The sequence below is a fragment of the Apodemus sylvaticus genome, chromosome 14 (assembly GCF_947179515.1).
Source record: "Apodemus sylvaticus chromosome 14, mApoSyl1.1, whole genome shotgun sequence".
NCBI classification, from domain to species: Eukaryota; Metazoa; Chordata; class Mammalia; order Rodentia; family Muridae; genus Apodemus; species Apodemus sylvaticus.
In genome coordinates, this window is record NC_067485.1 from 28,662,117 (window position 1) to 28,686,083 (window position 23,967).

General features: G+C 45.6%; 1 protein-coding gene across 1 annotated transcript in view; it reads right to left on the reverse strand.

Moving 5' to 3' along the window:
* Window positions 1-946: 946 nt before the first annotated feature.
* Bmp6 (bone morphogenetic protein 6) overlaps window positions 947-23,967 on the reverse strand; it is a 158,221-nt gene continuing 135,200 nt past the window's right edge. Inside the window, exons 3-7 of the mRNA XM_052157612.1 lie at window positions 16,335-16,483; window positions 15,569-15,766; window positions 3,885-3,961; window positions 2,270-2,380; window positions 947-2,179 (exon numbers count right to left, since the gene is read on the reverse strand). Of these exons, the coding sequence (XP_052013572.1) occupies window positions 2,030-2,179; window positions 2,270-2,380; window positions 3,885-3,961; window positions 15,569-15,766; window positions 16,335-16,483 (685 nt within the window). The 3' untranslated portion in view covers window positions 947-2,029. The remainder of the gene's footprint in view (window positions 2,180-2,269; window positions 2,381-3,884; window positions 3,962-15,568; window positions 15,767-16,334; window positions 16,484-23,967) is intronic.

Consider the following 23,967-nt stretch of genomic DNA (forward strand, 5'->3'; position numbering starts at 1 on the left):
AGCCACTGTTGGGTTCCTGGGTCTTATTACTTCTCTAGTTGAGAGGGGTAAGCCATAACAAATGGTACTTCTGATGTGTGCCCCAAATACTCATGCTGTTCAAAGGATCCTCTGTCTGCTTTGCATGGGGTGGAGCATGGAGATGTCTTCTGCAGAAAGGGAGGGTGTGGGATGCTCCACAAGGTGGGTCCTCACCTGATAGGCTTTCCCTGGTCCTTGGAGACTCTGCAGCTCCACTCGGGCTTCCTAGAAACAGCTTCTGCTTCCCTAAGTAGTCCTTTTAGCGGCTTGCTTTACAATCTCCACCTTCAAGGAGGCTGCCCATCTTTCTCATAATGTACGAGCAGTGAGGTTCATTTGACCTCAAGACCAAAGACTGCAGTCGGCAGGGATGCCCTCGCCTAGGAAGCCCAAGGTTGGATGTCGCACAGCTCTTCCTGGTTCCCGCCTTCCTGGTTATTAGACACTGCTGCAACTTAACTCTGCAAGGATGCAGCCTGTGCCATGCCTCTGGCTGCCTTGTTCTCAGAATCACTGTTTCCAGACCTTTCACCCACCTTCCATGAGCAGGGTGAAGTCAACACCTGGCATAAAACGTGTGGCCAGGAGACTCAAAACAAGATCACGTCTGCTTCCTACGCATCAGGAGCAGAGGCACCCCGCCAGCCCGTTAGGAACGTTTATTATTAATCATGTGTGAGTCCCAGCTGTCCTTGGAAAGCAGCTCTATTGGCCCGACTCACGGTGGCCTCAGCTTTGCATCATGAGTCTTGTATTAAAAGAAAAAACTCAAAGTGGTACAGTTGGTTTATACTTTCTAAATAAACTTTTTTTTTTTTTTTAAAGAAAAAAGTCTGGTCTTTGCTTAAATGTTACAGCAAAATGGATATAAAATAGACAATAAATTATAGTTTCTATTTACAAAGAAGGCTGTAAGTACAAACAGTTACAGATTGTAAATGTATTATTTAATCAGTTTAGTATGAAATTGGCTTCCCGGTACATGATTGTGAAAAAGACACTGAAAAAATATTCTAAGATTCGGTCTGAGTCTTTCTACAAGAGGAAACGGTGGTTTTGGTTTACACACAGCATGCTCACCTTGACAAAGCCATTCTTAGAGGCGGGGCCCTTCCCTCTGTGGGTTTCTGCTTTAGACTCTAGCCTGAGCTGCGGAATGCTAATGTGGGGAAAAGGCAAAGGACAGAGTCAGAGAGCGAGCTGACGTTGGAGCCAGCGTTCCCGATGTTCCCGTGCTTGTCATTGTCATAGTCTGCCCAAGAGATGCAGGATCGCATTCTGCTGTTCCATGGTTTAAGTGAAGGCCACTGCAGATGCCCCGGGGCTCTGCCACAAAGAATGTCCTTCAACTTTGGGTTCTAGTGAAGAATTCTGTGAGGAAGGGAGGACGATGGTGTGGAGATGCTACAGCTTGTTTTGATTGAGATTAGGACATTTTCACATCACCAAGAGTCAACACAAAACATGTTACTACAACAGTAGACAGGAGGCATCTCCACAAAGCCTGTTGATGGCCAGGCTGCAGGTCCCGTGTGAGCTGCCCTTGCTGGGAATGGGACCTGATAGAGTGCTCTCCTCCCCTCCATTCAGATTATCTGCAAAATCTCCCTGGGCTGGGTGCTGAGGAGCCACCTGGTCTTTCAAACCCAGGGATATTTAATATTCCTTCAAGTTTACTCTCTACTTAGACCACAAACAGCTAGATCTAAACGCTAAAACTAGCCTGGGTGGGATTTGGGGGGGGGAGGGCGAACATGATGTTTCTGCGGTCTCCAGGCCTGTACTGTAAGTGTTCCAGCTTCCTACAGACCAGCAACTGCTCAGTTATGAACAGGGAAAGTCATCTGTGAGGTGACCGTAAAATCCTCCTTGGGCTAAGGCACCAGCAGGAGATGCTTCTAGGTGCTGTCCCCCGGCTCCGTTGTGCTGCTTCTCATGGTTTAAGGCAGATGTTGTTAGGAAATCCAAGGCAGAATCCCCTCCCCCTCCCCCAACCACTGGCTTCAACTTAATGGCATCCACAAGCTCTCACGACCATATTCCTGTATTTTTTCAAGATGACATTGGAATTGTCGTCAAAGTAAAGGACCGAGATGGCATTCAGTTTAGTCGGTGCGCAGCATGGTTTAGGGACATACTCGGGATTCATAAGGTGAACCTGTTCCAGAAGAGAAGTGTGGGAGGGCACAGTTAGAAATGGCACCGGATCTAGGCTCGATCCCATTTACAGCCAAGTCGGAGCACTCACCAAGGTCTGGACAATGGCGTGGTTGGTGGCATTCATGTGTGCGTTGAGTGGGAAGGAACACTCTCCGTCACAGTAGTTGGCAGCATAGCCTTTGGGTGCAATGATCCAGTCCTTGAGATAGAGCAAAAGGAAGCAGTCAAGAATCACCAGGCAACCCTATAGCATCTGCATCCTCAGTGGTCCCACGAGAAGGCATTGTTCTTGGTGCACAATACAGGGACATGCAGGGAGTTTTGGGAATTGCCCAAGTTCACATTCAAGTGAAGCTTGAGCCTGTTGGTCAGACCCTAGAACTTCCAGTCTTTCTATGGGCTCTTAGCTGCTATGAACCCCTTAGGTCTCGAATTGAGAGGGTGTGATAGTTTGTCTATGCTTGCCCCGGGGAGTGACACTATTAGAAGATGTGGCCTTGTTGGAGTAGGTGTGTCTCTGTGGGTGTGGGTTTAAAGAACCTCATCCTAGCTGCCTGGAAGCCAGTATTCTGCTAGCACCCTTCAGATGAAGATATAGAACTCTCGGCTCCTGCTACACCATGCCTGCCTGGGCACTGCCATGTTCTGATGATACTGGACTGAACCTCTGAACCTGTAAGCCAGACTCAAATGTTGTCCTTTATATGACTTGCCTTGGTCATGGTGTCTGCTCACAGCAGTAAAACCCGAACTACGAGAGCTGGTGAATACTTGAAGTACAGATGCTCCTTGGTTACACCCCCCAAAAAATGCCATTTGAAAGTGCCTACAGTATACCTAACATACTGAGCATCCTAGCTTAGCACAGTGCACTGTGGGGCTGATCAGGAGCTGCAGCTTTTGCGGCCACCAATGAGGAGAGGAGACTGTAGCCCAGAGAAAGATTTTGAAACTCAGAGCACTAGATCTACTGAACACATACAGCTGAAACATGGTCTATTAAAACACTGGAAGTCAGGATCTGTTATGTGGACGTGGACCCAAAGGATCTTCTGCAGGGTCCCATTATGTTCCTTTCAAAGTCATGTCACCTACATACAAATATACTATTATCTCCTGTTTCTCATCACATCTAGCTGGACTTGGCGTATGGGCCAAACTTGTTCTTCCACGCAGGGGCAGAGTCAATTTAGAGCTACTGGAGAAATTCATCACTTTTTTTTTTTTTTGTAATCCTGTTTCAAATAAAAGTTACTCACATGTACAAATAAAGACACCTGAACTGGAGAGATGGCTCAGCGGGTAAGAGCACCAGCACCAACTGCTCTTCCAAAGGTCCTGAGTTCGAATCCCAGCACCCACATGGTGGCTCAGAACCATCTATAAAGAGATCTGACACCTCTTCTGGTGTCTGAAGACAGCCACAGTGTACTTACATATAATAAATAAATAAATCTCCTTGGACTTTGAAAGAACGAGGTAAGACAGAAGTAGCCCTTGGGTTTAAAGGGTCGCAAAGCTTTGGAAACCCATAAAAGAGCCAGGGTGTGATCAGCAGGCTGGGCTTTCTTGTCTTAACCCCAGCAGCTTGAACTTTGGAGGGCTCCTTGCATTGCTCTGACAGCTCCAGGGAGCTGATGGGAGCAGCCATTGGTGAGGAAGATCAAGATACCTCTTAAAGCCCTCGTTACCCTGAGACTCACCTGCCATCCCAGGTCCTGGAAGCTCACATAAAGCTCATGCTTCTTGCAAGCTGTTTTTAACTCACTGCTGTTGTAGTCTGTTGGGGGACATAAAAAGACATACTCGTTAACTCGTTTGCTCCTCCTTACGTGAGACTTTCCCTCTCACACATGCCAGCAATGGATGAGGCTCAGGACAACTGTTGACACACACGGTCCACCAACAGCTCAGTTGAGTTCCCAGTTGTTTACCTAAATTTAGAGCCGCTGAAGAAATTAACCGTTAATTTTTTTTCCAATCATGTTTCAAAAGGAAAGTTGTTTAGGTGTTCAAATCCCCTTAGGCTTTGAAGGAATTAAGATGAGAAAGTTGGCACTGAGCTAGAGAGGTCGTGGAGCTTTAGGACACGCTCCACCTTGTGTCTGCCTTGGGTACCCTGTTGGTTTAATGGGCACATTCAAACAACAGATGTGTGTTGTGTAATCTGCTTCATGCAGGGTTTACAGAGCGATGTGCGGAGATTTCCACTGGACTTGAAAGATGACACACAGTCATTCACAGGTGACTGCACTAGACAGGATTCACTCTATTTCAGATGTGAATGATCCAGATATGGCATGGGATTGTGGAGGTAGCTTCTGCCTCCCCACCCCCCAAAGAATGTCCTGAACAAGTGTTATGATCTGGGGCCGACCCGAGGCCCAGAAATGGAGGAAAGTGTGAGGTCATGCTCTCCAGCCATTCCTGGGCTCCATCCTCGTTGCTGGGGATGAACCATCTATATGTGCCCTAAAACACTCATTCCAAAGTCAGCAGTTCCCCCAAACAATCTGCTGAACCTGAGATTCAGAAGCCCCTGGTCTGGCTTAACAGCTTCCTCAGGAGACACAGGAACACTTTGATTCATTCCAGCCGATTGGAACAGCTTTCTTGTGACATGGGGAACAGAGAGATGAATCACATATAGCTATGTCCTCCAAGAACTAGAGCCCCTCCAAGAACGGGGCTGTGAGCGACATGTGCTCAAGTAGCTCAAATACAACTCAACACAAATGGCATGGTCAAGGGTCCTGGGTCAATTCTCCTGAAGCTTGTCGAAGGGACAATGGGGGTGGAGAAGAGTTCTGCTGGAATGCAGTGGAGGACGTACAAAGTTAGGAGATCCAATGGAAAAATGAATGACTTGGAATGCCAGCGATGATGTGGACTTTTGATTAGAGGCATGAAGCAAGTCTCCAAAGGGTTTTGAACCAGTGAGCTCAGAGCTATGGTTTTAAAGGGCAGATGGATGCATTTGTTAGGGAAGGAAAGGAGGGCAAAGAGCCAATTTTTGGAGGAAGATTCTTCCTCTAATATGGTTTAGAAGAGATACAGAATCTAGATCACACACATACTACCTTGTGTGATTGTATAGTTGATTGACACTGCCTTTGTCAATCAACTATACAAACCAATGAGTTACCTCGTGGATGTATTTGAACTAGACTTTCACACTTTATGTCTTGGAATTCCTAACCCCTAATCAGAAGCAAGCTGGGCAGTGGTGGCTCACACCTTTAATCCCAGCACTTGGGAGGCAGAGGCAGGTAGATTTCTGAGTTCGAGGCCAGCCTGGTCTATAGAGTGAGTTCCAGGACAGCCAGGGCTACAAAGAGAAACCCTGTAACCCTGTCTCGAAAAACCAAAAAAAAAAAAAAAAAAAAAAAAAGAATTCCAATAACACAATTTTGTAAAGAAACAATATCAAATGAGGCTAGTGATCTGGGAGGAGAGATGTGGGTCAAATATTTACTGGCTCTAAATATACTCACATCCACTCCATCACCACCCCTGCCTGCCTGACCTTGCAGAACTCCCTCCCCCATCTCAAGTCTCCATGAGACGGAAGCTCAGAGCAACTCTGGAGGGATGTTCATAGCAGGGTATAGAGGATTCTCACTCTGAACCACTGTGCACAGACAAGCCTTTCCTGCTGGAAACAACCCTTTAATGGAAAAAACTGAAGAGGACACATGAATTAATGGGTTGCAGGTCAGGGTAACCTCTAGAGAAGGCTACAAAAGAAAAATAGTGGAAAGGTAGGAAATACTAAAGCAAGAACATTACGGCAAAAGAGCAGGCAGATATGAAAAGACAGGTGGATATGAAAAGCCAGAAAGAAAGAAAGAAGGGGGGAGGAAGGAAGGGAGGAAGCAAGTAGAACTTTATAAAAACCAATAAGCATTGCAAATAGAATGAAAGACCTAAGCACTAGACATAACTTAAGAGAGTAGAGTCAGATCATTCATTTAAAGAAACCTCTTCAAATATAAGTAAATGGTCAGAAACGATGACTATAAAAAGACATAGAAGATAAAATAAAAAACCCAACATAAGTCTATTAGGAATTCCAGACAACTCTGATAGGGGGAAAGTGATATTTGGAGACCTAAAGACTCTGAGCATTTCCTAGAATTAAAAAAGATAAGCGTCTTTAAATAAAAAGGCACAATGTGCCCTAATCAAAATAAATAAATTCCTGTGATGCCAAAATCTGGTGCAATTACAGTATATTATATTAGATAAAAAAAATTCTCAAAAGTAACAGAAATAAAAGGAAGGTTAAGTAGATTAATGGCAAAATTACCAAAAACCATATTCATTCAAATATTAAATGTCATAAGAACAACTCCACTAATGTAAAATTTTATACCCAGCTATAGGCTCTCCTCACTTTCCTTTGGGCCTCTGATCTCTCTTTCCTCTCCTGTCACCTAGGTACATGAACTCAGTCTCTTAAAGATTTCAAGGCTCCAGTGTCCCCGTACATTTTTTTTTTCCTTCTGAGACAGGGTTCCTCTGTGTAGCTCTGGCTGTCCTGGAACTCACTTGTAGACCAGGCTGGCCTCGAACTCAGAAATCCGTCTGCCTCTGCCTCCCAGAGTGCTGGGATTACAGGCGTGCGCCACTACCGCCCGGCAGTCCCCATACAGTCTTGCAGATGTCCTTGTCAACTATATGATCCCCTACCTAGGATCTCACCTGGAAAGCCCCTAATCAGCCTAGTTCTGGCTTGTTCTTCTTCCAAACATCCTTCAAAATCTTTTAGATCAATCTTAGAATCACTGGCCTATAAAATACAGAGATTTCTAAATAATTTTCCTTTATAGGTCAAGCAGATAGCAGCAGTGTAAAATAATAAAGAATGTATAGGTTGAGCATGATAGAACACACCTGCAATGCCAGTATTTAAGAACCTTGGAAATTTAAGGCAGGAGCACTTGCCATGAGTTCAAAGTTAGCCTGGACTTCATAGCGAGTTCTGGGTCAGTCAAGGCTACAAAGTGGTACCCTGTCTAAAAACATATATCATGTTTTTAAAATTTTGTTTTGTTTTGTTTTTGTTTTTTGTCTCTATTTCCTAGCTGAGAGCATAGAAAACCTTGAAGTTTCCAGATAGAAGTGTCTTTGTTGCAATAACAAGACCCTGCCACACACACACACCTATATCCCTCACTGTAGGCCCCTAGAGAGCTTCAAGATGGGTGCTGGTCACAGGAAAAAAAAAACAGTGTATGATAAGAGGATGGAACTCTGCACCTGCGTCACCTCTGGAGATTGAATATAATCATGTGACCAATAATTTGATTTTGCACAGCATCAAAATCCCATATTTTATGGTTCACATATGGTATGTTGCTCAAAGGTTTGCATGCTGGCAACTTGGTCTTCAGTTAAGTTAGGCAGGTGGAGCTAGAGTGGGCCTGGTAGGAGGTGATGATATCATGGGGAACCACCTCACAAGGTGGAACATGCCTTCCCAGTGACTGGATCAGTTACTGTGACAGTAGATTCCTATAAAGCAAGGCCACTCCATGTCTACCATCCTTTATAGCTATCATTTTCTGTCCTGTTTCCAATGTGAAGCTGTCTTCTATACTACTGACACTATCTGAGGTTTTTGTCACATGTAGCAAGCCAAACTTTTTAGCTTCCAAACCATAAGCTAAAATAAGCTTTCCCTTATAAGTACTCAGTCGCAGATATTTTGTTATAGCAACACCAAATGGACTGAGCTACCAAATAAAAACCGAGGTTCATGCAAGCTCAGTGACATTTCCAGATATGTATATGTTCTGATGTTGTTGAGAGAACGGTGCACATGGAGAGGACACAGAAACTCCAAAACCCTAACCCCTACCCCACCTGGTTCTAGATCACTGATTTTGCTATTCTTGAGTTTATAACAAAATGCCAATCATAAATACAGAGGAAAAGCAGAACATAACTAAACATGAAAGAGTGGGCACAGAATCTCAACTTGTAGGAAAGCCAGGTCAAGTATGGGTGGCCTGCAGACCTCCCCTTGGGGATGGTCTCTGAAATAGAGCAGGGCAATCTGCTGAGGACCTCGCACTAATGAGTTGGCTTATGTTAGAACTGAACTAAAGGCCACTTGGTCAGTATTTGAAAACTATTGTCAGAACACAGACAGGGTCAACTTCCTCACCCCTAGATTTTAATTTTTCTCTCTGCGACATACCACGGATGACAACCCAAGGGCTTCATATCAACCTTCCCAACCACCCCAGCTGTCTGTGGATGTGCCCTGGTTCCAACTCCCTCCATGCTCAGCACAGAGAACTTTCTGGAAAGAGAAGCTATTTCTTTTACAGCCAGACGTTGACGTTTTTGTTATTAAGGACTGGGGCCAGAGAGAGGAAAAGCAGGAACTCAATACTTCTGTTTCCTTTCCTACAGATATTCGCTGGCCAAGCCTGTGTTTCCTTATAGTCCCATGGTGAGGGCTGGCAAAGAGCATATAAATATTTGTGGAGGTCAATGACCTTTGCAATGCTTGTTTCTGGAGCTCAGGGGTGGGTGTCCTGGGTTCCATGTGGGATGATGGCTGACCCAATTTTTTGTGTGTTTTGTTTTTACAGATTGACAGATGGCTGGAAAAAAAACCCTCTCTTTTTTTACCCCAACTACCCTTGATATCTGTTTACAAGAGGAATCTGAGAAAGGCCAGTTTTTTTTTTTTTTTAAAGTATGCAGCTAAAATCTAATAAGAACATATCCACTTAAATAGGAGAAAAGGAAAACAAAACAAATCACAGCTTTGTCCAAATGGGGCAGAGAAAGGAGAAGGTATAGCAGTAAAGGCAAAAACAAAACCACAAAATCACAGAGCCACTATAGCCCCAAGGCCAGCACCAGGGCCCATGGACATGGTGTCAGACTCATGGGCGTCCCGTGCACAAATCTGGGACATCACCAGCACTGCCACTGAGAAGGTGCTACAGCTCCTTCCAGACCCCAGCTCAGAACCATCAGGAGGAAGAGGAACCACCCTGCACAGGCACATCTGAGCACAGGAGAGCCATGGGGCTGCCTTGGAGGATGAGAGGCAGGAAGACCATAGCTCCAGATAGAGCCAAAGTCTGTCTTTGGTCGCAGGATGCCTAGGCAGCCTTGGGACATGTTGCCATGAGCACCTAGTACCAGGGTCCAAACCCATCTTTAAGACTATCTGGCTGCTATAAGCTTAACACAGCAAGCAAAACCTGGCCCTCAACCATCCTCTGTGGCTCTCTGCTTCAAGACAGGAGGGTAGGAACAGTGAAAAGGCCCAGCAGGTAAAGGCACTTGCTGAGGACCCAAGTCTGTCTGTCTGTCTGTCTGCTTATGATTCAGTCTCTCTCTGTCTCTGTCTTTGTCTGTCTATAATTCATAGTCTCTCTCTGTCTCTGTCTTTGTCTGCCTTCTGTCTCTGTCTGTCTGTCTGTCTGTCTGTCTGTCTCTCTCTCTCTCTCTCTCTCTCTCTCTTGTTCATGTCCTCTTGTTCTTTTGCAGAGGGCATACCTACTCTTATTCCCCCTTTCTCTTCAAATGTCAAGAGCAAAAACAAAGCAGTAGCACTTCAAGTGACACCTCTGTTTGCAGAGGCCTGGCTGTCCTTGCCTTATCTAAGCCCTGCTTATCAAAAGCAGAAGAAGAAACTCTCTCGTTCCTACTCACCCCACCTGTGAACAACATGAGGTGCATGCGGGAGGTGCCAGCTCCTTGTGTTACCTCATTAGGCCAAGGGCAGGAGACCTTCGGGGGTGCAGAGTCCTGGTTTCAGGAACCTCTTGCCAGGTCCCAGAAGGGCTTGACTTTCTGTGTACATTCTGTTTATGCCATCAGTACTAGAGGCCACAGGAAGGCCCCAGGCCAGCGCTGGTCTAGGACTTTGAGGTTACATACTCGCCACTTAATACATGACCTTCATCTCTTTACATGCCTTAAAAACAGACAAAGTTTCCAATAAACACTGAGACTCCTTGAGCTCAACACAACTTCCTTTCTCTCTGTCCCCTCCTAGACTGAGGGATTCCCTGACTCCCAGACCCTCGCCATGGCTGGTCGCCACCAACTCTCTGGGATTCTGCTTTATTGAGGCTGAGAATCAAAATGTTTGGGGCCAGACTGAAAGTGTTTCAGATTTTGAATTTTGATTTTTGGATACTTGTACCTACTTCCTAAGTTAAACTTCTTTGATATATATATGTGTGTATATATATATACACATATATATGTGTATATATACATACACACACATACATACATACACACACACACACACACATATATATAGATATATACATACACACACATACATACATACACACATACATATGCATATATATACACACATATATATATATATACCAAACCAAAAAAACCCATATTTTTATTTTTTCTTTGTGTGTGTGTGTGTGTGTGTGTGTGTTGTGTGTTGATAGAATGCTCAGATGGTTTCAGATGAAGTATTTCCATTTTGGAATTTTTGGATTGGGGATGCTTGGTCTGGACCAATTCACAAGGGAAAACCTGGGGAGGAGGCAGAAGGGAACTTGCAAGTCTACTGCACCCCCAGACCACTGTTATCCTAAAGCAATCTAATAGTAAGAGCCAAGTGTGGTAAAGGTAGGTTTTGAAATGATTCCAGCTTTTGAGTCACCAGTCCACACCTAGTCCTGCGTGTCTATAAGAGGTTAAGAACTGGTCTCATTTAGCACACCACACAAGACTTCCTAAGCTGAGCCATCTACAAGCCAAGCTCAGGCTCTAGAACTTGAACCTAAGCTCAAAATGACAAAGTAAAATCCCTCTCTCCTTTGAAAAATAAAAATGTTGGCATTTACAGACCCAGGCCTCAGCTCCTTTTGAAACTTCTAAGAAGCCATGACGCTCATGGTAGGCTGATGCCCTCAACTTCAATCTACAGCAGCCAGAGACGAAGTACCAGGGACACTGTGAGATGTGACCCTCAATCTGTGACCGAAGGTCCCTGATCTCTGCAGCACGAGATCGAACGTTCTAATAAACTGAAGATATGTTTTCTAAGACGTGTTGTGGTTACGTCTCCTGTGCTCAAAGCATACAAATGGACCCCATGGGGAAACCTAAGGGGCTGGAGATGAGAGCTACTAACAGCACATTGGAAACCCACACTTTCCCAAGAGGTCTTAAGAGATGTATGTTCAGGTGGGTGGAAAAGAGATGGGAGAAGAATTCATTCCCAGGTAGCAATAGAATGATTACAGACTCATGCCCAAGGATGCTCAGGGTCCTGTGGGCACTGTGCTATTTCATAGGCACAGGAATGAGAGACAACTACAATTACACATCACCTGGTAAAAGTGACAGTGAAGACAGGGATATAGCTCAGGGGTAAAGCAGTTGCCTAACATGCACAAAGTCCCAGTTCGAAGCATAGCACCACCAAAAGAAAACAAGGAAAACCTCTTCTTTGCAAAAAGTAAAGAAAGGAAAGGAAAAAGGAAAGGAAAAAGGAAAGGAAAAAGGAAAGGAAAGGAAAGGAAAGGAAAGGAAAGGAAAGGAATTTCCAGAGGAAATCATCTGTCGAGGCCATCCATTCATGGACCTCATAACAGATTGGGCAAGTGGTATCACTGGCCTCCACAAGACAGAATAGCAAAGGCCAAGAGAAATATTGTCAAAGAGGAAAATGGCAGTCAGCAAAGACTTCAGACTACAGTTGGAGGAGCTAGGATAGGGGCACTGAGCACACTAAGACAGGCAAGAACTGGGGCTGGAAAACAATCGCCAAATTCATGAGAATTCCTCCCTCCTGGGCTCCACGGAGCAACTTAGCCCAACACTGTCAGACAGGTGTAAAAACAAAGACTGGACAAGCCCGTGGGAGAAGTGCAACTCAGTCAACGTCCACCACTCCTGTAGAGAAGGAGAGACACCACGAGGGGAGACTTCCCCCACAAACCCACCGTCTGGTGCACGTGCCTGCCAAGTCCAGCCTGAAGTTAGGTTAGAGCAGGTTGGGGTGGTGCTGCCGGGATCAGGAGGCAGTAGGTGAGCTCTTGGCCACCTGTCTGCGATCGGCAGATCTGGCTGTCTCAGGAATCCACAGCTCAGTTCCTAAAATAGATCCTTGTCATGTTTCATTCTGATGACAGGTGATTGGATAAATGACACTAATGTCTTTATTCAGGTGCAAGATGTCCCTGGTGGGCTGCTTTTAGACAGGGCGGCTTTGGGGAGAAGTGTCAGTGCCCTGGGAGTAAACTATTGAAGAAACGGACAACCGAAGAATAGCCATCTCTTCCTTGAATCTCCCAAAAGACTTAGAGTGGGGTAGTGACTGGAGCCGCACTGCAGACGGCACCTTTTCTGAGGATGAGCTGGCTCACAAAGGCCCCTTCAGGAGCCTGGAAGAAAAACCTAGAGAGAGGCATGTCTACTCTCTAAGCATGGGACATATTTCTGAAAAATCTCCCTTCTTTTCTTTCTCAGTTTTCCTGTGGTTTGCAAGTTAGTTGGTTTTAGGGGTTTTATGTATTTACTTGGGAGACAAAGTTTTAAACTGTATCCAAGAGCCCTTGGCATCTAACTCTCTATGCAGGCAAGGATAACTTGAACTTCTGATCCTCTTGCCTCTACCTCCCAAAGTCAAGGATGATGGGGGGAGTTACCATTGCCAGTTCATACCATCAAAACCAGGGTTTCATGCATGCTACTCTACAAACGGCGCTGCATTTCTCGCCTCTCTTGGGTAGGAACCGGGCCCCCTGCTTGTCCATGTTCGCTAACAGAAGAAAGCCAAGTGCCTAAAGCAGAGCTCTGAGGGGTTGCGAGTGAATGAGTAGCCTCTGATCTCACTGGAGGTTCTGAGAAGAGAGCTGAGAAGTCACTTCCCAGAGGGATTTGGCGCCGGTTCCTCAGCCCTGGACTACTGAAGGAACAAAGAAACTTGGAGGTCTGAGTTGGGAGGCGGAGTAGAGACCAAGGGACAACAGGGGCCCTTGGACCTCATTACGAATTAGGCCACTTGAATATTCGTAATTAATTTTTAACTCATCAGATTGAAAGAAAAAGTTGAAAGGAACTTGGAAAACAGTAATTGGACGGGCCTTGCAAAAGCCCAAATCACAGACAACATGTTTTCTTAATTAAAAATAAACTGGTCTATATATTGGGTGGGCAGGGTGAGTGTTGAATCAATCAAGTGAAATTATAATTTGAAAAAGCAATCAACATTGCAAGCGAGGCCTCCGCAGTCTGAGGTCCGAGGAGCCAAACTGGCCACAGTTCCCAAATGCAGTCTGCTGCAGGCTGACATCATCAGGCTCCAGAGGGGAATGCGGACTATTAATTCAATTCAACAGACTGCCTCCCCAGGCGAAGAAACCAAAGCAGGCAGTCCTTTCTAGTTTTTATTTTTTTTTTTAAGGCCTCGATCCGGACCGTTTCTGATGACAAACACAGGGACACCCATGCTGTGAGGTGCTTCCAAGAAACACCATGACAAGGAGGAGCAAAATGTCCTATCTCACTGGGTAGTGGCTGCTCAAGTGTCACATCCAAGTTCCTGACATAAGAGAAGGCTTAGTAAGCCACAGCCTGAAATTTAGGAGACACTTCTTCCCAAGGAAAAGTGGGGTGCTTTGGGAAGCTGCATTCATTCCCCAAATGACAGCCCCCCCCCCCAATGACAGTTGTAACGAGCCACCTCAGAAAAATAAGCACAGCCTCTAGAAATTATTTTCCTTCCTTGGGATGCCAGTAACATGCTCTAAGCAACTGCTTCCTCCAAGTGGGTGTAGGTAAGTAATCTTCAAAGGTGTGCGGTGTGGCTGTGTTTCATGAAATCGGAACGACCTGTGAGGTATTCTACACCCCCACAATACAGAAGTGGGAACTGAAGCTCAGACCCACTGTTTGGAGATAGTTTTCTCCAAACTTACAAGGTGGCAAGAAAGAGGAAATTCTGGCAGAGAATCTCACAGCAGGTAGTCAATGCCACACTTGTTTTCTGGGCTGTTGAGTAATGCCATGACTCCAGGACTCGGGAGCACGTGGATCGCTGTGAGGAATGCAGACGCTCGAACTCAGTGCCACTCAACAGCTACGGACTTGCTTCTGGGAGCCTCCGCTTCCTACTCCTCCCAGTTCTAGAGAAGACTTCTGAAATTTGGAATAACCCTCAGTCCCTGGGGGCTGTTTCCTCTCTCTTACCCTTCGGACGTGCTTATCCAGATGGATCTGAATACCCAAGATAGGCTTGGCCAATCAGAGTGCGTCCTGTGGTAGCAAGGTGATCAGAATTGGACACGTGGTGTGAGCCAGTCCAATAAGCATCAAGGCCTGGCTTCCTGCTGAAGGCAGCCAGGGAGAGAACTCTATATTTGAAGATGAGGTTGCCAAGGTGTCTCTGAGACTCTGGGTAACCTTAAGGTAACTTGACTATTTCTGTGAGGATTCTCCCAATGAGAAAGACAGGAAACAGAACTGTCTAGAACAGTCTGTTCTCAACAGCCCAATGAAGCTGAAGCAAGAAACCCTCAACTTCCTAGGTGAATGAGCCAATGAAATCTATGTTAGGGGCTCCGGCTACCACTTCCAGCCAAGAGTCCTGGTGAATACAAGTCCATAGTACACAACTGTATGCCTCTTCATGCAAGCTGAGCCCCCAGAAATCTGAAACGCACCAAAACTTAAACCTCAATTGATGGTTGGTGGTCAAACCAAAGTGCACTAAAAATATTGTATAAAATTAATATCTAGCTATAAGTATGTAAGGTGAATAGGGAAATTAATTAATTTTGTCATTAGACACAGGTTTTATCCACCTCCCCCCCAAATTCTCATTATGTATATTTGTAAGTATCCCCAAATCTGAAGAAAAGAAATGTCTGAAACCTTTCTGGCCATACACAGAGGACCTAGGTTTGCTTCATAGCATCTACCTGGTGGCTCATAAACATCCGTAACAACTCCAGAAGACCCAGGCCATCTTCTGACCTCCATGGGCACCTCCATGTGGGCAACACATTCATGAATAAAATAAAATAAAATAAATCTAAACACTTATATAAACCCCAAAATTAAAATAATTGGGGTGTTTCTGCGATTTTGTGGGAAAGAGAAAGAATTGTAGAAATCTCACCAAAAAGAAGGATGATTGTTTGAGGCAAGAGTTGGGATGTGATGTCTATAGCCCCAGCCTTTGGATAACAGTGCTCTATGCTGAGGGGTCCTGGGATCCCATATAGTATCTGTAACTAGAACATTGACACCATTCCTAGGACTCCTCCCCCCACTCCACTAGTCACTGTATCTGCTGAGCAGAAGGAATCCAGCATCTGTAACCATAAGGCACTTTTGTCCCCATGGGAACCAAGGCTCCATCCATACTCACCTGAAGCACTGGAGCCCCGGGACACGTCCTGCGACTGGGTGGACCGGTTGCGACTCTGCTGCCGACGCCGACCGGAAGCTGACCTGGTGGTGCGCACGTGGACCTCGCTCACCTTGAAGAAGGCCACCATGAAGGGCTGCTTGTCGTAAGGGCCGTCTCTGCCCACCAGGCCCGCCGCACGGGGGTTGATGTGGAGTCCTTTAATGCAAACCAAAGCCCACCCCTCTTTACTCCACGGAACCTTAGTCTCAAGGCTACACGACTAGGCGACTCTATTCTTCCATGTAAAAGAGTAACGAGCGGGAAATGTGAGTGCGGCCCCACGCATCCTCCCTCCCACCCTGGCTGGCTCCCTGTAGCTAGGCAGACTCAAAATGTGCCTCCCAGAGTACAGGGTCACCCCGAGGAATGCTCTGGCTTCTGGTCCTCCAATTCATCAGCATTTACATTTCCTTTCTTGAGGTATTTCTCAACTGTGCAGCAGGACCAGAAACGGAGCCTGTCACAAGGCTTCCTGTCTTCCCCTCAGGATCCTCCCCCAGCTCAGCTGGGGAAGCTCTCTCTCCATTATTCCAGGGACATGGCCTGAGCCTGCTTCCAAGTCCTGGCTAGGAGAAAGGTTTTGGTATGGTCACAAGAGAAGAGTAAACAAGGTCACCCTGGCATCAAGGACTGGGCTACAAACAATGGTCCCACTGCAACTGCAGAGGAAATAAAGGCAACTGACTGTGGGGTAGAGGCTGGCAGGGCACAAATCCCGACTCACCATCCCGAGTCACCACGCTCAGCTGGAGTCCCATGTTGTGTTGTGGTGTCACCACCCACAGATTGCTAGTTGCTGTGATGTCAAATTCCAGCCAGCCTTCTTCTGAGGCCCACACCACCCGGGTGTCCAACAAAAATAGGTCAGAGTCTCTGCAAGAAAGAAGGAAAAATGGCCCAGCGAATCACCTGCTGTCCCGCGCCTCATTCCTCCTGCGTCTTTGTCAAGAAAGAACGCGGAGGTCAGATCATGCCCATCTGTGTGACCAGCCACTGCTCTGCCTGGGTGGCACCGTGGAGTGTACAAACACAGTATAGTGAGCAAGGACACAGACTGTGAGCTATCAGGAGGCTCCCTAAATTCACCAAGACCTCCTGCCTCCCACACTAAATCTTCCTTGGAATTAGGTAAATTGCAAACATTATTTATCTCAATACTTAGGGCATTCTTGTTACTGCATTGTTTCATTTGTGGTGCTTTTTATTGGTTAAGAGCTTAATTATGGCTAGCGAGCCCTGAAACATAGAAGACAGGTATAAGACTAGATTAAATCAGGATCCAAATGATATATAAAAATTAGGTGTCACATCTAATCTCTGAAAATACCATCAAGGCTATGCATATAGGATAGATAGGAATCAAGAATGAATTTTACATTTAGACTTAGCAACCATTTCCCAAGATATTTCCTTAGATATATGCAAAGTACCCCCAACCACTGGGTAGTGTTTTCATGAAATTTACACAGCCTCTACTGGTTTAAAATAAGCATCAAATTCTAATAATGTACATTTACAAAGTACTCTCTTCAACCTTGCTTTACTTATTGTTAGGACAATCATCGCTGTTGGAGTATAGTTATCTCCATCCTCAGCTGAGAAATTGAGTCTCCAACATGAGGTTATGGCTACAGATCATGTAGCCAAGATGAAAGCTAACAAAGAAAATATAGTCAGTGAACAAAGAGAGGGGATCAACTCCAATTCAGAAAGTTTTCCATAATGACAGACTGTCTTTTGAGATTATTTCCAAAGACAACTTGCGTTAAGTTAGAAAAATTCACTCCTCATTCAACAGCATCGTCCGAGGTCAGTACGGCTTCTGAGTTTAGAGTCTGAGATTTCTTTGGTGGGAAACACACTTTTTCCTGCTTCCAAGGCAGCTGGGAGTCAGAAGGGAACTCTGTTGTCATCGTTTTCAAGTGTAAACAGTAGGTAGAGTGACGGGGAGTTTACTCAGCTGCTTGGCAGTCTGCAGGGGCGGACTCGAGCTTGTCCTCCTTAAAGCTGTCCCCTGCGTGGATGTGTCACGTTCCCTGTGGACAGGCTACCCCCCTGTGACTGGGGCAACAACTTCCGAGCCCAGAGATGAAGAACGTTCATGGAAAACAGCAAGAGGGGACTGGGAGTCCAAGGCTTTGAAGTTGAGATGGAGAAGGACATGAAGCCCACACTGCAAGGTCACAGAAGACCCTTATCCAGAAATAACACAGACGGTACAAACAGCTTTGTGGAAAAAAAACAGCCCCAGTACCGATGCGAGCTGAGGACGTGGTCATCTTAGGGGAAGACTCTGGCTGGCATTCCCCAGAACCAAGATCCTGAGGGAAGTTCAAGGTGGAAGGCAAAGCACTGGTGACCAGACACAGAGCCCCCTGGCGTGGGCCAGGCCTTCGTATCTAAGGAAGTGTGATAGGACTCAGACAGATGCAGGGTGGGTGTGGCTAGGCAGGCAAGCAGAGTTGGAATGGACTCCTGCTTCTGTTTACAAAGAGTGGGGTTCATAAGAAATGATGGGGAGCTGAGCATGCCGGCACACACCTGTAAGCCCTGCACTTAAGATCATTGTCCACAATGGAGACGCAAGAAAGAGAACGGGGAGAAAGAGAAGGGAATGGATGAAAGGGGAGAGCAAAATATGGGGATCTGGAAGCCAGGAACATTGGAGGCCACCGCGGAAAAGAGCTGGTGAGGAAGATTAATTCTTATAGTGTGGAAGAAATTATGTTTACACCAGTGTGCTGGTTAGTTTTATGTCAACTCACACAAACTAGAGTCATCAGAGAAGAAAGTGAGTTCAATTAGGAAAATGCCTCCATAAAATCCCATTGTAGGCAAAGCCGGAAGAACACTTTAATTAGTGATTCATGAAGGAGAGTCCAGCCTATTATAGGTGGGGTCTCTCCTGGGCTGGTAGCCCTGAGTTCTTTAAGAAAGCAGGCTGAGCTAGCCAGGGGAGCAAGCCAGAAGGAAGCACTCCTCGATGGCCTCTGCATCAGCTCCTGCCACCAGGTTCCTCCCCTGTGGGGTTCCTCTCCTGATTTCAGTGACATACAATGATCTGGAAGTGTAGCCCAATAACTCTTTCTTCTTCAAGTTGCTTTGGTCACAGTGATTCATCACAGCAATTGAAACTCTGAGACAATGGTTCATGGTCATCAGTGGACACTGGGAGCTCAGTTTCTGTCATAGCCACTACAGTTATCTCGGGCACTCAGAAAGCATGGTTGTTTCTGTGGTGCCCATTGCTCACGATAATGAAGTTCATGGCTGTTCTCAATGCTTATGAGACTGGGCAAGCAAGTGCGGACCAACAGCCACTGGTTCATCATCAGAGAGGGAACCTTGGCTTTAAGAGTCCCAGGTCTTCTGCAAGGGACAGCAGTGCATTCCCTTTTTCATGGCTGTGACAAAAAAAAATGCTTGGCAGATACAACTTAAAGAAGAAAGGATCACTTTTGCCTCATGGGTTCAGAGGTGAATCCACAATTTCTTGGACCCATGGGCTTAGGTACATGGGGGAGAGCTATTTACTTTGAGGGAGTCTCTTTGAGACGGAGGGTGAAGGAAGGAGGAGGGAGGGCACAGAGGTATGGAAACGGGAGAGGAAGGGAAAAGTCGGGACAAGGACAATATACCTCCAGCTGGCCTCTAGCTAGACCTTAGACCTCTTGAAATGAATGCCAGTTATAGGCCAAGTATGTAACATGACAGTCGGTGTTGTTCATATTCAAACAAGAAGTAACTTAACACAGAGACTTACATAGCAGGGCTAAATGAGATACAGGAATGTGCATATACAAACAGTTCCACAGGACACTGTACTAGAGACATCTCTGTCTGTCTGTCTGTCTGTCTCTCTGTCTCTCTCTCTCTCTCTCTCTCTCTCTCTCTCTCTCTCTGTGTGTGTGTGTGTGTGTGTGTGTGAGCATGCACTTCCCTATATACTGCTGGGTGGCCGGCATCTCTAACTATCTGCCACCCTGGTATAAGAAAATCATCAAATAAGACATACTATCTCAAAGCAGACAGTAAGAACTGACGCCTGAGCTGCCTTCTGCCTTCCACACAGATGCCCACACTCTGCCTTCTGCATCCCCACAAAAGATGCCACAGCAAACGGAAGAGTTCAGGTAAATTGGAAATGGAAACCATTGATTTGGAAGGGTTGTTTGTGGGATTTGACCAAGGCTCGTTGACAGAGATGGCCACATACGCAGGCGGCCTTTGTCAAGGAGCTCCTCTGGAATGTTCCATCATGAGGAATTCCTCACAGTGGTTTTTGGCTTGTGCACCATAGGATCATTCTCCACAGCCCCCCATTCCCATCTATAAAAAGCAAAGTCTAAAAATGTCCACAGTACAGGCTGAAAATACCAAGCAACTGCTCAAATAAGTATGGGATCAAGGCCCAGTGTGCTTAAAGATCAGAAGTTGGCTACATATAGAAAACAGGGCAGCAGTGGGGTGAGAAGGCATGAGCTGGCCTTACATCCCAGGTCAGGGTGCCTGGGGTGCACACAAAAAGGCACCTGGTAAGGCTCATTGTGGTGGAACCCCAAGACCTTCCTGACTTGACCCTATTACACCCATTCTAGAGAATATTGTGCTCAGTGTGATGGTGTCACATACACCTATACAGTCTTAAGGTGTCCCCCAAAGTCCCCAATGCATCAGCGTTGAGAAGGGTCTTCAGGGTGTCATTACATTGCAAGGGCTCCTCCCCCTCATGAATGGATGGTATCCTGTCACCAGAGAAGGTTCCTGATCAGAGGATAAGGTTCCCCTTCTCTCTCTTCATGTGTGCACTCTCTTTCCTTAGGTTCCACCCCAGATGACATAGCGAAGGGTCCTCACCAGCTAGGGCTCCCTGATCTTGGACAGCCCATTCTCCAGAACTGTGTACTAAGAAATCTCTTGTTCTCTGTAAAATACCAGACTCGGGTATTTTGTTATAGTGAAACAAAATGAACCAGGAAAACATGTATTTATACAATTAGTGTAAGAAATTTCACAAAGGACTTAAACTGTGGGTATTCAGCACAACCTCAAAGCATCTAGGAACTCATACGTGTGGTTCTTCTCTGACTCACATTTATTCACTTCTTAGTAACGCACATCTTTCTTTGTCTACTGTCCCCTCTGTAAAGTGTAGCCTCCCTTTATAGGTCTAAGCCTTTCACTCAGTGTTGGAGTGCTTCCCCAACATGTGCAAGGGTTCCAGCCCAAGTGCTGGAAAAATGAAAGATTCCCTCCCCAAACCAAACAGGATGCATCTGATCCTCTTAATCATACTCTGGCAGAGTTGAGATGAGATGGCCTTGGCTAACATTTTCGGTACTGCTAAATGAGGACCCCCACCACCACCACCACCACACACCTGACCACAGTCATCCCACCTGGGTCATTTGGACTTTCTTTCTGACATGGCAGATTCAACTCACATACCACCACCACCACCAACAAAAATTCTCAGATCCAAAGAGATGCAATTTGTAAAGCACCTGTTGACTCTTTTGTTCTCAGCTACCACCCAGATCCCATTTTGTGGGATGTTTGAGGTTTCCTGGAGCAAAGACAGAGGAGTGCCATGTGTTTCCAGGCTAGGGTGTGATTGTTTGTTTTACCAATTGACAAGGCTAACTGATTTAAAAAAAGTAATCACATTGGAATTTACAGTTGGCCGACTGACATTCCTAAGACCTGGAATGTTCCAGTTTGTGGACACATCTGTCCCCATATGTTCCCTCCTGTGACTCAGCTACCAAGGTGCCTTCCAGGTTGGTACTACTTCACTGGGTAAAACACTGGCAGGCCTTTCCGTCACTCCCTCCAGAGAAGGGCAGGAGGTACCTGCAAATCCATTCTCCTGACAGACTGTAGCAGAACCTCATCGTACCCTGTCAGAAACAGTTATGTTTGCCATAACCCATTTTACTAGAAAAGGAATGTTCTTGATAAAGTAGAATGTATTCACTCAAAATAAGCAGATTTGTAACACATTCCTTTGCCATGTACAGGTCTAGATTTAGTAGTAAGTTATGATACAAAACAAAATTCAAATTCTGGTAAATTCAACACAACAAGGAGAGTCCAACTTTGGAGGAGACTAAAAGGGAAGAATATTTGACACTCTGTGTTTTCTTTGCGTAAGATACATACTTAAATTTTTACCACTAGAAAGGAAGAAAAGGAATTGTAAATTTGGAAATAAGAGTATTGCAAATCAGAATGCACTACTATGTGTGTGCATGTGTGTGTGTGTGTGTGTGTGTGTGTGTGTGTGTGTTACACACACACAGACAGAACAAACATATATGCATGCAGGCTGGCACATACATGGAATTGTGTAGCAGTGGCCAATAACTATATAAATTGGTAACTATAATTGACTGGATAGCACTTGGTTGTGCTAGATTTTCACCTTAGTGACAATCATATTCCAAGATGCTGGAAATACCAACAGGTGCCTTTTAGCTTCACCTAGTACAAACCACTCTGCTGTCAGAAGAGTTTTCCCTGTGACTGTTCCAAGAGTTTCTGTATAGGTTAGCTCCTCCTCAACACTCTACTAGAGAAATATGACCAGCTCCAGCACAGGTTTGCCAGTACTTTAAGTACCTTTGTTACCATGCATGGTCACGCAACCAATAGTATATGCTCTTAACCTTCTTCCCTGCAAACTCCAGTGATGCCTGAATCAGACTATGACCCTCAGCTGCAGAGGTTTGGGCTCAGTAGGCCCAGTTGGGGCCTGAGGAGGTGTATATTTGACAGGCTTGAAAGAGATGCAGCCACTACTAGTCAAGAAGAACACTCCATGAGACTGGGCTCAAAGCATATCACCTTTCATTAAACACTTTGGTTCTCCTTTTGCCTGCTTGGTAGATGTAAGTTTGGAGGCCATCTACCCTCAAGAAGTCTCAGTGAAAGTCAGATGGAGTCTGGGGTAGGAGCTAATGTTTGGTTGTATTATGAACTAGTTAGCAAGCAGAGTCACAGAAAGATCAAGCCCAAAGCTTAGTGTTTGAGAAGACCCGTAGAGATACGAAGGGAACTGTTGACTTTATGAACAGCCAGGGCTCTTCAAAATCTCTGATTTAGCTACTGAACATGTCCTGGAGCCTTTTCCAGCCTGCCCTGGTGACAAAGAGAACAAAGAAGCTCTCTACCTTTTGAATAAGAACACATCTAAATCTTACCTATTTTAACTCTCCATTCCTACATTTCTGTATCTTTGTCCAATGTAGAGAAATGAAACAGTTAAATTACTGCTAATTTGATTGAAGAAAAAAAAGATGCTTCATAGAATACTCCTGACCACTAATGTAGCTTGCCAATCCACATGTATGGGGATGCATGCAATCAAAAGCAATCAGTTTCTAGTAATGAATAATACATAAGGCACAGTGTGCAGAAACATAAACCTATTTTCCCATCTCACTCAATCTGAATGAGTGAGTAACCAGTACCCAAAGGCTTGCTGTCTTCTCCTACCACACACCATGACTTCCCTCCAAGGTGAAACACCTCCGCATTCTCCTCAGAATATATGACATTTTTATAACTTTAATTCCATATGGTGTTTTACAAACAGGCTGTTGGCTATGGAGCAAAGCTTGGGGACTTCTCAAACTTGGGCTTTGGTTTTGTACCTCAGATAGGGAGCCTTCTGTGTAGGAGGGGCATGGGCTTAAAAGGGAAGAGGTAGCAAGCCCCCTTCTCAAACAGGAAAAGGAACCAACACCAAAAGATGTACTGCTAGCCTGAGGCCCACACTGGGCTGTGAAAGCCAGGCAGAAAAGAGAACCTGGCATGGCCGGAGGCTTTCTTTCCCTCAAACAACAAGAGCGGCTTCAAATTTACCCTTCCTTTTAGAAAAGAAACTGTCTCAGCTATCTGAAAAGGTTGAGTCTTCTCTTCACTGAATAGCATTTCGTAGCAGCATCTTCTGTCCGTGAGTGGTGCTGTTCTAAAGAAATGCCTGCTCTGGGCCCTGCGGCTGAGCCAGCTCCTGTAATGGGGTCTCATTATAGATCTGTGTTGGGTTAATGATACACCCATCAATATTTTGGAGGGACCCATTAAGAGACTTCCAAATTCAAATGCTAGTAAGATACTAGTCCCCCTGGTGCAGATTTCTGGTTATGAACTGCTAGACAAATACCCCTAACCCCCAACCCAAAACACACACACACAAACCCAAAAGGAATGTGTTGACAAACTCGCCTGTTTAAAAGCATCTTGGAGAGTGGGAAGCCAGGAAACACATGGTGGGTCAAGTTCAAGACCCCTGAGTGGGGCGGGGCCCTGAGGTGAGGTGTGTGCTGTCTCTCTCATTCATAAGAACACTTGTA